This window comes from Tinamus guttatus, unplaced genomic scaffold, assembly GCF_059628265.1.
Source record: "Tinamus guttatus ecotype Peru unplaced genomic scaffold, ASM5962826v1 Tinamus_guttatus_pri_ptg000314l, whole genome shotgun sequence".
Taxonomy (NCBI): domain Eukaryota; kingdom Metazoa; phylum Chordata; class Aves; order Tinamiformes; family Tinamidae; genus Tinamus; species Tinamus guttatus.
Window position 1 is genome coordinate 4,486,592 of NW_028288848.1, and position 13,885 is coordinate 4,500,476.

At 41.1% G+C, this 13,885-nt stretch overlaps 1 protein-coding gene across 1 annotated transcript in view; it reads right to left on the reverse strand.

Annotated features, from left to right (window-relative positions):
* SORCS3 (sortilin related VPS10 domain containing receptor 3) overlaps positions 1-13,885 on the reverse strand; it is a 261,932-nt gene that overhangs the window by 41,663 nt on the left and 206,384 nt on the right. The window contains exons 10-14 of the mRNA XM_088528640.1: positions 12,230-12,376; positions 11,404-11,506; positions 8,150-8,226; positions 7,950-8,041; positions 4,122-4,229 (exon numbers count right to left, since the gene is read on the reverse strand). Of these exons, the coding sequence (XP_088384766.1) occupies positions 4,122-4,229; positions 7,950-8,041; positions 8,150-8,226; positions 11,404-11,506; positions 12,230-12,376 (527 nt within the window). The remainder of the gene's footprint in view (positions 1-4,121; positions 4,230-7,949; positions 8,042-8,149; positions 8,227-11,403; positions 11,507-12,229; positions 12,377-13,885) is intronic.

The window sequence follows — 13,885 nt, forward strand, 5'->3', positions numbered from 1 at the left end:
ATAAATAAGGAGTCCTTCAAAACAACAGCCCCTAATACATGATCCTTTCTGGTGTTTTGTAAATAACTGAAGGTGTGAGTTGTGTTTAGCTCTTTACAGATCTCCATTTAAGTGCCTTTTCCTTCTGATTCCTCTTCATCAAATCCTCTGTCCAGCTCAGCAGCAGCAGAAATTACAGAAGTAAATCCAAATTTTTTTTCTGACAGCTTCTTTTTATTTCTTTCTCAAGCAGAGTGCAGCTAAAAGAGACCAGACTGATGGCAGGAGAGAACGAAGGCCTCTGCTCTGCCTCAGGAATACAGCAACACTGTGCCTGTGACGTTTCTGTGTTAATGTTGGAAAAGGCCTCAGTTCCTTCTAGGCGGAACCATCCCTCAGCATTTCCATCCCTGCCACTCTCTCATTTCTTCTCTTGCTGCTGGGACTGCTAACCAGCTATGCTAGCCAGGCATGGAGGATGTTGGAGGCTGAGGGCTGGTTCAGCAGGCAGAAGACCATATCCTTTGACCACATCCCAGGAAGGACACTGTTTTCTATCACATCTCTATTTTCACTTCACTTCCTTCAGGACAACCACACAGAGATGGCAAAAGGCACAGCTCCCTACCCCTAAATAAAAGAGCAGAACCTTTCAAGGACATTGTGTCAGCTTGTAATTTTCTTTCCTGTATCAGCTTTAAATGTGACAGTAAAACTGCAGCAGAATGCAGTGCATGCTGCCTTGCTTAAGGAGGCAAGATGATAATCACCTTATCAGAAAGCGACAGGAAAATGACTCTTGGCTCCCACATCATTTTGAACTCGGTGGGAGCCTGGACCTCATAGCTGTTACCCATCTCTTGTACACAATCTGCTACATCTCTGCGGAGTGCTATCCAGAATCAGGTTATCTTTGCACCTATACAAACTTCACTGATGTCTTCTACAAGGCACTCGGTACCTCAGAATAAGAATTAACTCACAGAACCCTTTACCATACAATGCTGTGAGTAGTCTAAAAGCATTTAGAAAAAAAAATCCATGCACATTTTAGACACACAAAGACAAGAAAGTTCCTTATTTGCAAACATCTGTACATAAGGAAAGTACACAAGGGAAACAACATTATATGCTTTTAATATTTTCAGCTTCCTCTGCTTGTCACTGTTGGAGCAGGGAACTGAGCTAGAGGGACCTTTGGTCTGGTTCAGTACGGCCCTTTGCTCCCTTTTGCACCTCAAAACTCTCCTGACTTCCATCTGACCTCCATCATTTTTAATTACTCTTTCATTCTGCCTCACTTTTCTGCCATTCAGTGATGGGCTGCAAGGAATTTTATGGGACTGCTGGAAGAAGGTTTCCACTTAACCCCTTGTAAAGCCACAGGGCTGTGCAAACAAGGAGGTGTTGGAAGGGGCCAGGGCTCATTTACTGCCAGAACATTTCCTCACGTACACATAGCCAAGGGCAGCAGTAACAGCAATGCTGGCAGACCAGCTTGTATTAAATCCTCTCACTGAAAATGTTAATACCCAATGATGCATAAACAGATATATATGCATCATTAAGTATACATACATATAAACACATATATATTTATATACACACACATGGATGTGTCTAAATAAATATATATTCATCAGCAGAGACAAACTTAATGATCCTTATCTATATACGAGTGTCTGCACACACTCATGTATAATGAGACGACTAAAATGACAGCAAAGCACTGCAGGGCTGTGAAGCAAAAAGGTTATTTCTGTTTATGTAGGTTTGGAGAGATGCTTAGCAGAGGAGAGGAAGTGGCAGGGACAATAATTAGGAGCCAGAGTTGGAACAACATAGAGCCCTTCTCCAGACCCGCCAAGGCAACTTTTCTCCCGCTTCAGTGGTATAAACTAGCAACTCTGGAGGAAACATTGCCTTTGTTTGTATACCATAATCCACTAGAATAGGAACACAACTAAATTCCTTTTTCCAGGTAGACACCTTAGGCAAGCACCACCCTGTACCTATGGTCTGAAAACAAAGAAATGCTTGTATTGCTACATCCAATCCTAAAGAAACTAACCCCATTAAAAGAGGTATTGTTCTCCAGCGAAGGCAGCAGTACAGAAGTTGGAAAACTGTTGCACTCAAAGCCTTGTGCTTTCTAGGCATGCACTGGTTCCCCAAAGAGCACGCTTAACCTAACATACTTTCCCAGAATCCCAGAATGTTACATGTTTGAGTTATTTTCCTAAGGGACCCTTTGCTTCTAATGCTACTTTGCTAACATGCCTGAAAAACATCAAAATGTATGTTTCCTACTCCAGTGAAAAACTTCTGGAAGGAAAAAAAAAAAAAAAAAAAAAAAAAAACCTTTTACTTCTGGTACACATATGCTGAAGTTCTGCAAAACTAAGGGGGCTGAACCAGCCACTTTGTCAGACAAGATGAGTGTAGAAACAACAGCAAAGGGAACTGCAGAAGATGATGATCAGCCACGAATGAAGGAAAGGGGACTGGATTCTCCTCAACTCCAAATTAGACCAGCTCACAGCGTCTTGTGGTGGTACTACTTTGTGTGCCACAAAACTGCATCCTTAGTAGAGCCTACTCAATGTTTTTAAGGAAATTAGATCATTCTCAAATTGCTATAGCCATACAAAATCAGAGAATCACGGAATAATCTACTTTGGAATGGACTTCTGCAAGCCATCTTGCCCAATTTCTTAACAAAAGTATCTCTATATTTAAATTAGACCAAGATACTCAGAATTATATAATGTACCCACATACAAATCTACAGATTTTACCATACCGATACAAACCATTAAGCTGTTAAGGACTGTCTTGGGACACATATACCTAGCCCAACTCCCAGAATGTTCCTACAGTACAAGCAAACACTACAAATGCTCACATAACATGAAGCAGTATCAAAATATATGCTAAAACTGCTACTACTTCCAGAAGGTCTACTCTGAGAAAGCACTATGAAATGAAGACTGGGAATAATAGTCATTCTACTGATATAGTGACTTTAATAAAATCATATTATGATAATATTGTTAATAATGCAATATGGTAATAATAGTTGCATTGTAATGACTATTTAATACACTTTTCCCTCAGGACAATATTTTTCGGAAGTAGTTGAACACGGACCACTTGGAGGCAAATCAACAGCAGAGATTTTCCCTACCAGGAGTCAGCCAACAACACTAGGATGAATATTTCTCCACAACAAGGGGCACACTCCTTTAAAGACACTGGCTTCATCATTTTGATGGTACTTAAATACTAGCATAGACTTCGTTCCTCTGCCTCAGTCCTGCTTCTACCCACAGAGCTCCCAATGAGCTCTGCTCAGCTAGAGGATGCTGATCCCACACCCACTTGTAGTTCCCATTAGCATTGGGTTTTCTACCCACAAACACAAATTCCACATACCTCCAGTCATCAAATATTATCCTGCCTCAGGATTACCCATAGCACTAGAAAGGCATTAATTTCTCGTAAGTCCAAGCCTCTGTGAGCTCTTTCCCTGTTTAATTCCTTTTACACTGTGGATAAGAATTTCTCTAAACATTTATGACAAACATGATATGAAACATTTTTAAATGGCTTTTACAGACATGTATGAAGAGTTTCAAAAGTTACTTACTAACGATGTCAATAATAAAATTAAATAAATAATACTAAGACAATGTCTGCAAAGATTCAAAAAAAAAGTCAATTCTCAACAAAGCTGATGCATGGCATTCAGGAAGGCAACCTGCTTCCTACTTTCTTTATCAGAAGACTATTGAGCTAAGTAATAATGATCTGAAATTTAACATACATCTTTTAACTCAAAAAGAAAGCACATTGATTTATCAAGTAAAGGGGCTAAATCCATAGCTCAGTGAAACTGATTAGCTTCACTGATTTCCATGGAGGTGTCAATGTGCAGATTTATATGAACTCAGAGCTCTGTGTGTGTGAACACAAACAACACGTCTGTGCATGTGTTGTTGGAAAGCAACAGACATCCACCACCGTGACAAAGAATGCCATGATGCTGCACTGCACACCACGAGACTCACCATGTGCTTGGGGATCTTCACGTGCCCTTTCCACCACAGCATTTAAAGAAAGGTAAGAGCTGTTGTACTTACGTCATTATCTGGGTCTCTATGCCAGGGTCCACAAGTGATCCATCCACAAAAAGTGGTGTTGATGTGAAGCTGTATTTACTCCAGGTTCTCCCTTCATCAAAACTCACCCTAGGATAGAAGCAGACAAGATTTATACACATAAAAAGGCACACATAAAGTGCAGCTGTAGTTAACTATTGGCTAAGGTTGGCAACTCCAGCAGCTGGATTTATAGACAAGCACCAATGTTTGCTGTTTCCTAGCCCTCTAATTCATGTTCCTGGAGTACTCTGAGAGTATAAACTATGTCAATAAGAACACGGATATACTTGTTCTGGTGATATATCAGACCTCAAGGGATCAAGGGACATTGCCAAGTCCTAATGCTGAATCTACAAGAGCACCTGGAATGAGGATGTGCTCAGAGCATATGCAGTCTTGGTTCAAATGTACAAAAATGCCGTTACAGCCTTAGGACATTTCACCCCATGCCAGTGCTACATAGCATTAGCTACCATTTCAGAGGCAGCCTCCATTTTACAAAAAAGTGTCCTCTGCCCCTAGGTTTTTTACACAACTGATTCAGCACCATTTCTGCCTAGGTTTTCAGCTCCGAGTTCCAGCAGGAAACAAAAAACAGAGAAGTACAAGAGTTTATTGGCTCTGAAATTATCTGATCCTCTCCCAGAAGGGTCATTTAAGGGTTCTCTCTAATTCTAGGAGGTACCTAGGCTGTGAAAGCTGACACAATATGCTTGATGGACATTACCAAAGGGACACATATGGCACAAACTTCTCTTCTGAAGAGAGAGAAATATTTGTCATTTTAAAATAAGAATAAAAGAAAACTTTGTCTTATTTTCCAGGCTAGCGGAATTCAGGAGGTAGTATCTGCATGTGTGCACATGAAAGGACAGGATCACATTTGGAGCTCTGCTTCTAATGAGGGCAATTCACTTCTACATTTTAAACTCACGTATTTCCAGACGAGATCCTCATTTGGTCAGGGTATCCTTCCTAGGGTTCCCTTAATCTCTCTCTATTTAATTCAGCTTCCGCAGAACGATATCCCAAGAGTTTGAAAGAATAGTTTGTTCACAAGAACAGTTGCAGTTCACTATCACCAGGAATGGAAAAGCTGAACTTGTGGCTAGGAAGAGCAGAGGATACTCACGCTCCTGATGTATTTACTGCCCAGTGAAAGTTGGCAACCCTGTGCTGTGCACACTCAAGAACTATCATCTACTTCATCCTCAAGACATGACAACCATTACAGACACTTTGGGAAGGTCAATAAAGTATTTAAGAGAGGGTAACTCTGCAAAAGTCCTTCAATAAATCAAGAAAAGACAATTAAAAACTTATCAAGAAAAGATTTTCCTCCTCTACCTTTCCTCCTCACTGTTCTCTACTTCACTGACAGGAAGAGAGAGCAGAGGCCACAGCCATTCTTATAGCATAGGGCAAATTAGGGATGCTAAAATTGAGGAGCTGGATTTGTCTGAGAGGGTCTTGCCAGAAACTGAATCCTCCCAACTTTGATTAGGCAGCATTAGGAGGCTCTGAGATGTTACCTAAGGACAAAGATACCAGGGTAAGATCCACCATAAACAATGGGCTACATTAACCTAAGGTTTCTAATATAGAAATCCAAGGCTGAGACACACTGTTCTCTAAATACCTACCTCTAGTAGCACCTAGCAGAAGTATCACCTGACGGCCAGTATGCATCTGCCAAGAGAGGAAGCTGACTACACACCGAAGACAAAAAGCTGGGGGAGGAATAGCATACAAAAAGCTTATCTCTCCCAAATCTATTTATTTAAATATATGTATCTTCCCATACACCTGTGCATTAGTATGCTGTTCTGCCTTCATGCTTATCTATCTAAATAGTATTTCAATTTCTGGGGAACAGTATGCTTCATTAGTTTAGCTAAAATTCTCTCAGCTTTTCAATTATCCACCCCTCTTTTTTTTTTCCAGGATGAAATTTCTTGTACAATGTTTCTGCCTGAGAACTAAGAGAGATACCTGTACCCTTTAATCTATTCTGCTCCTGTCCATAAAACAGGTGCCTACTCAGGCAATGTGAAGCAAATTCCCAAACCCCTAAGTGCACAGCTTTGGCGGAAGCCTGATAGAGTTTATCCATAATGGCTCTAAATCACTTCTCCCTTAACACAGTGGGCTGGACAGTCATATTACTATTGCACATGCCATTTCACGAAGCTTAGAGGAAAGGGAAAACATCTGACAGTAATCTTTCCAGAGCAGGCAAAGGAGAGCTGTGTATTCAGCTCCCAGAGACATTCTGCCTGTTACCAAAATTCTCACATCTAAGGACAGGCTTTTGTATGTAGGTGTTTCTGTAGGTCAAAGGAGCCTCCACAAGGAAAGACTAAATTAACTGGGTCGGTCGCACCTGTATGAAGGATATTCTCGAAAATAGTTAAAACTTAGCTGATGGCTCTTTCATTCTTCCAGAGCCCAGCTGGCAACAGCCTGGAGCATCAACTACTGGTGGGGACTTCTATACCGGGCGAACAGACACCTCTCCTCCATTGGCTTATATTTGGTTTTGTTAAGGACTTTGATTTTTGTTAAGGACTTTGACCATTTATGATCATAAGGTACATCTGTGGAACATTAGGTTGTGACAGATAAGGACTTAGCCTCAGTAAGGTGGTCCCCAGCTTCTGAACAACTTTAATTGAACTGAAGGAGTATGTACAATAATGACTCGGGTAGAAGACACCTTAACACCTCATCACTGCTGCCAAACACCATTGTTCTCCTTTCTCTATTTGACTGAAGGTCACATTTCCTCTTCTGCATGAACTGCATGAGATAGACATGTGCTTAGCACCATCCAGATGAGAGAGAATTCACTTTGCAGAAAGGAATACAAAGCTCAGCTCTGAAGACTGCTTCTATTTAATTCACTTCTGAACAGCATTAGAAGCTGGGCAGGTCAGTTCATTAGCCTGTCCCTTTTTCAATCAAGACCAGAAACTGAAGGTGATGCTAACACATACAATTTCTTTAAACAGGAAGGCTAGCACAGAATTTCAGAATGCCTCTCTCCAAGGTTTAGCTGGGGCAGGAGTGAGACAGGTAAAGGCTAAGAGGAAAAGGGAGGATAACTTTGAGCCATATCTTCAGTGCTTAGATGGTTCTAGCATACATGTAATGAAAACAGTATCTTCAAATGAGAAATCACCTTGTGCCCATGCACCTCCCAATCATATTTAGCTAACACTATGGTGTGTGGAAACCCTACAGGAAGCAGTGACCCGAGCAATCATCTCTACTGTTCTTATCAACACATACTGCCTCTCCCTTTCTCTGTCTTTCTAAACCGAGCAAATGAAAAGGCAAAAACAAGGTGACACATCCTCACAGAAATACCTGGAGCACAAAGGGTTACTTCTTATTGGGTGTATATATATATCTGTTAGCAGAAACAAAATTTGCCTGAGGTCTCCTAGTACATTATTAGAGCAAAGAGCAATTCATAAAGGTGTGTGAATACATATATCGCCATTATATTTATACAATAAATGCAATCAATGTATATTTATACAAACAATTGTAATATGTTAATTATAATCCTGTGTCAACTATAATCATAATTAATAATATACATTTTATTATAAAATCATATTGATAGGTGCAATTATCATTTAATGAATTACAAAAAAAAAAAGCTGGTAGGAGACAGATAAAAATTATTTCATTTGCTCATTTTGTAGAAACAAGAAGAGGCTAGCAGGAGATGCAAGAGATGTCATCACCACTGCCAACTTACCACATCAGAAAACTTCTCAAAGTAACGAGTCACCTTACCACAAGTGCCGAACAGGCATCGACGTGTGTTTCATGGCCACGAGTGCCCCTCCCCAGTCCAGAAACCACACGTTGTATTCCTCCTCGAAGATCTGCAAACCAAGCAGGGACTGCATGAGTGCTCCACACCAGTGGAAACGGAAGACTCAGAAGATGACTAGCAAAAGGTTCCATGCTTTCCTTCCCTCTGCAAAACATACCTGTCTCCAGGAATTTCCACCATCAGAAGAGATGAATACACCAATGTCAGTGTAGGAAAGCTCAGAACCAATGTTGCCTGCAACACAAGGAAGTATCAGAAATTACCGTGTGGAAGGACACAGAACTACATCTTTTCAGGACACCAAAAGTACTTGACTTGGCCAGCACTACTTTGCTGTTCTTAATTTTATTCTGATCTGAAAGCTCTTGAACACCATTTACAAGACCTGTGCAAATGTGAAACTAGTATCAGTTTGAAAACTAACACCAGAGGAAAAATGGTATTATCAGCTTACTTCTCCAGCAGAGAGGAGAACACCTGTAGGAAAGCTGATCTGATCCACATCGGTTATTCATACTGCTTTCACTTCAGCTGAATTTAAAGGTGAAATCCTAGCCCCACGGAAGCCCCTGATTTTGATGGGGCTAGGAAGTCAACTCAGGATTCTGTCAAAATATTCAGTGTAAAATATAACTGATCTCAGAACCTGCAGTCAATCAAAATATGTTTCTTCCCAAGACTATGAATGGTTTGCAGTGAAGACCTATTAATGAGAATTGTAATGTAATTAAATACGAGCTCCTGTTAAAAGGAACCTTGTTTGTTTAGGTGTCTCACCTGGAGGCAAAAGAGCGCAGAGAATTAAGCTGCACCAAATGACTTCACAGCAGAGAGACAGAGACCAGGCTGAGCTGCATTTTAAACACTGTTGATTGTTTTCCTTGACCTGAAGTTAGCCCAAACTGGAGTCCAAGCTTACTAGCTTACTCTGTAGGGTTCTTAACTTTAATCTTGTCATTTCCATTCTGATGGAGACTGTTCTGTTGATGGTCCTGTAGGGTCAGCAACTCTGCATTCATCACATCTTAGAGAACGAGCAGCACTCAAGAAAGATCTGACATCAACCTCTACTGCACATATAGAGAGCACAGTACAATACTACTTGGGGACACCACCTCAGAACTTGAAATTAGGGGTTCCCATCCCCAGAATCCCTTTTCTCAGATGGCTGAGAGAGACTCAGTTCCTGGCATTATGCAGAGTAAATTACCAAACTTGGATTAAATTGCCATTCCTTGGAACAACAGTTGCAATAGTGAGGTCAAGTTAAGTGAAAGTCGTATATACTCTGAATAGAACTTTTAGCTCATTCCCAGCACTGCACTGAGGTCAGCAGCTTGCCATTCTCATACCTTCTAAGTGAGATTGTTTTCAAAGCAGGTGTAATTTCTGTGGAAGAGAGAAGTACTATTTCTTCTTTAAAAATTGCAAAGACTGGGAGAATTCAGTCTTACACATCTGTAGCATCAGCAGGAGCACAACAGAAACACACTAATGAGAATGTTAGTTGATTTCTGACATTTAATGCTGGAAAATGGGAAATTAAAATGCAGATACAGGTTGATGCATTCCTGTCAGCATCATGGAATCCGACTAGTCACGCTGTTGTGACAACAGTTTCTAAAATAAAACCTCTAGGTCAGGATTGCAGGACAATTCAGAAAAGGCTTTTCCATCAGTGCTCAGGATAAAGGATACATCACACAGACCAGCTACCTAATCTTCCCTTGATACCAATTAAGAGTGACTCGCTGCTTTAGATGAATGTATAAGAAAATCCTGCAGTGGGTAATTTTATAAAACAGCAGCCTACAGGAACATTCAGGCCCTACAGGTTCATGAGAATGGATCTGCTGTGTCACTCCAAAGGTCTGTCTAGCTTGTATCATGTATGGAAGTCCTAAAGAATTAGATGTTGACTTAAGTGAAGATGCATTGTGTGCCACTGTTCTCTATATATTGAAATGACGACCAGTTTTACAACCAGGGATTCACAAATTGTGGCAAAGAAAGGAAATAAAATGGTTAGATTCTAAAGGTTAAAGAACAAATGTCTCTGACAATCACAACATCATGAGCTTGGCTTGCTCCTATGCATCTATCTGGCAAGTGTAACCTGTCAGGAGTGTTGACTCCACTTGGCTAGGCATGAGAAGATCTGGAGGTTTAAACCAAAGCATCTCATCTTGTTTGGCCTTGATTAGCAAACTGGAAATCACACTTTTTCCCTGGTCAGCTATAAATGACAGGAACCTGTTTCTCAGATTCTGGTTTACTCTAGCAAGCATACTGCAAGCACAGAGAAACGTAAGAATGGAAATGGCTGGAAGAAACAGCCTATATTTATACAGGCAACATGACAGCATGATACAAGTGCAAGCCACTGCTAGAGTGAACAGGACAAAGAAGAAAACCAGCCAGAGAGAATTAGAGACAAACTAAGTCTTGGAAAGAACACTCAAACTCTTGAACATATTTTGTAACACACTTTGGGCTTTTATTCAGTTATCTCAGTAAGTCCTAACTCTACTACACAGACAAGTAAGACTCGAGTGATGTACGTGTCCCTCTGCAGAGTGCACTAATGCGAGAGCCTCCCTATGAAAAAGCAGGGCAGCAAACGTACTCTAAATGCCAGCTTTCCACAGCACCAACCATTCAGTAAACACTTTATTATCCCAGCAAATCCATGGTCCTAAGCACTGTGGGAGCTCTGAGTGTAGCTGGGTAGCTCTGTCCATCCCCATTAGGCTACATGCTATAAGCAAGCAAAAGGGAACAAAAAGGGCCTGTGATGCTTGTCAGATTAATTACAGTGGGTCAGCCACTGCCACTATGCAGCACTGTAGCAGGCTGTCATTAAAACATCTCAACCTGCCAAAACACCATTTCCCAGAATAACTCACAGCAACAGTGACCCACATAATGCTGAGGAAGTATTGCCAGCCTTGGAGCAACACGGTGTAGAAAGAAGGTGCCATGCACAAGACAAGAATTCATAAAGACTCCGCTTGACCAGAAGGCATTTGTGACAACTCCCTGCTTAATCCTCAGAAGTACTGACACTTTCTGGAAGGGCACCCATCGTTGCAAGTCCACTTCTTATTGATGGCAACTGTAGCAAATGGGTAGACTTACGTGAGTGCTTAAGATGATGCCCATAAGAGGATTTAATAATCCCAGTCACTAACATTCCTATGCAGCTGTGGACTTAGACTCGCATACAAGTTATTGCAGTGTAACAAGTAACAGACAGGTATCATCTTATTCTAAAAATGGGTCACATTGCTTCTCACAAACAATGGCAAATGGGAGCTAATGTAAATCAGCAGATGAAGAACATCTCATCTACACTTTCAGGCTCCCAGTGCAGCCTGGGTGAGTGGTAAGAAGCACTGTTTATGTTCTTACCTGTTGCCACCAGTAGCCCGGGAGCTGTCTGCTTGCTGGAAATGCTTCCTGAAGTGTATGGATTCTCTGAGAGTTGCAGATGTAAGTGCAAGGAACAAAAGGGCTGTTGACAGGAAACAAACAAAAGGCAGAAGCTTTAATATGAAACAAGTCAAATATCAGAGGAACCCTTGGTGACTGCTGACAGATGCTCAGATCCTTCTGAAAATGACCCCTCTGCTCTTAGCTTTGTTATAAATAGCAGCACATGTTCATTTTTTGAATAAGCAGCATAAAAGTAACTGAAAGACAAGCAGGAATGCTGCATTGCAAGGGAGATGCCTACATTTATTTTTAGTAACAATCCAATCTAGAGCCATTTTCTCCTAGAAATCTTCCTATTTTGACTTAAGGTCCATAAAAACATCAAGTAAAATGGTCAGAATTTTCTCTTTTGTCCTACAAGCCATGAAGCTTCAGAAACAGAAACCCACTAAACTCACCAAGTAGGTTAGGAAAAAAAAAAACAGAAAAAGCAGTGAACCAATGGAATTCCACAGCAACATCATTCCTTTGAAACACAGGCTTAAAAGAAAAACAGGCTTTAAAGAAAAAGAAACAACCCACCAAAAAAACAACCAAAACATGTTCGCTAGTTCAATTATTGCAGTGAGCCCAACCATAGATTCTCATCCATAAACTGTGCCTTATTTTGGACCAACTAACCCTGAAGTTCTTTTATTGGCATGAATTCCTCCTCCTCTGCAGTTTCATTTCCAGTTTTGCTAGCCCAATGATTAATACAAGAAACTATGGAGGAGTGCTTTGGAAGGTTTTTTCCACTCACCAGCTGGCAAACTACAGGTTCTCCTCTTAGATTGGTGTCTGGTACCTGCAGCAAACGCCAGTCTCTGCCTTTGTTGTAAGTAATAAAAGTCTTGATTTGGTCATCTACCTTCCTGTTAGCCAGGAATATGCCTTTGATCCCTGCTACCTAGGAAAAATGGAGACAGATTAAAAAACACATCGGGAGAACAGGCCAGAAATACCATTCCGAGGAGTCTCAGGAGTGGAAGCTCAATGAAAAAGCAAAAAATTAATCTCAATCCAGCCGTAGAAGACTGGGAATGGCAGTTACAATTACATCCAGATGTTGCCTGCACAGCTGGCAGGGCCTCTTGTAGCTTGTCTCTCTCTCCAGAAGGCAAAGATAAGTATTTTCACAGTGCAAATCCCTAGCCAAGAGCCCAGGTCTCCTAGGTTTCCCTGAGTGTTTGTGGCCAGGCTTACAATGGGCTTGAACACCCACAGCATGGCACTCAGCGGCTCTGTGGGCCTGGGAATGAGATCTTTCCCATTCCCTTTCCACATTTCTGTAACATGGGAGACAGTAAGCCACACCAGAAGCAGTTGGTACAGTTGGGTCAAGTGGCAAAGGAAAGGAAGGGAGGACTCCTGAGGGGAGGCAAACAGGCTGGCCAGTTGGGTACATCCATAGAGCTGGTCTCTGAGTTCCTGTCAGGCAACACGTTCCCAGCTGCAGCACCAGCTGGGCACCAAGAAAGAGGCAGAACTTTAGGAAAAAAATAAAACAGAAAGGTTTTTATGGTCTTTCATTTACACACACACACAGGCACACACAAAAAGGAAATATTTCATTCTGAATATGCTTAAACATGGATTTTTTTTTTGTGAATTTGATTTCTTCACTTTCCTTCCACTCCCAAATTCTGTCAAAAATCAACCCAGTTGTTCCAAATGTTTTGATCTTTGTCAGCAGAATCCGTTCCAACAGAATATGGTCCTGTCAAAATGTCCCCAAGTAGATCTAGCATTGAGTCAGCTCTCTGCTGCATAGCTGTGAAATTGAGACTGGAAGAAACAACTTGCTGCAAACCTGGAACTTCCTGGAAACAGCAGGATTATGATGCAAATGCTTCTGTTTTAAACTCCCTTGTGCAACACTACCCTTTAAATGACCCTGTGAAAATCTCTATTGGTTTAATGGTGAAGAGTTTACAATACACAGCTGGAGACTACAGACTGCCCAGCAATGGGAGATGATGCAAGTTTATTTCAGCTGTTCACTGCAATATAGATGTTTTTTTCAGAGGCAGGAAAATATATTTAATTAGGAAAAAATAAAATATAAAGCCTGTTCTTAATTTTGAATTATGCGATGGGTTTTCTCTCCTCGCCTTAAATGACCAGGATGACCTGCTGGCCTTGAGCACCAAGGCTCCATCTTGGAGCACCAAAACCATTCACTTCTCCAGAGGCTTAGAGACGTACAAATTAATGGAGTAAGTCTGCATTGCAAAGTCTACTCCATTTCTCTATACAACAGATAGGAGTTCCCTTAAAGAAGGGCTAACAATCATCTCCCTGACAAGATCAGCATAAACTCCTAGTCTATTTTGATTCAGAACAAATAACTTGGACACCCATATTAGGTGTCAGAATCCAGGCAGATGGAAAGTTGTTTAAGTTTGTTTACTTTCAT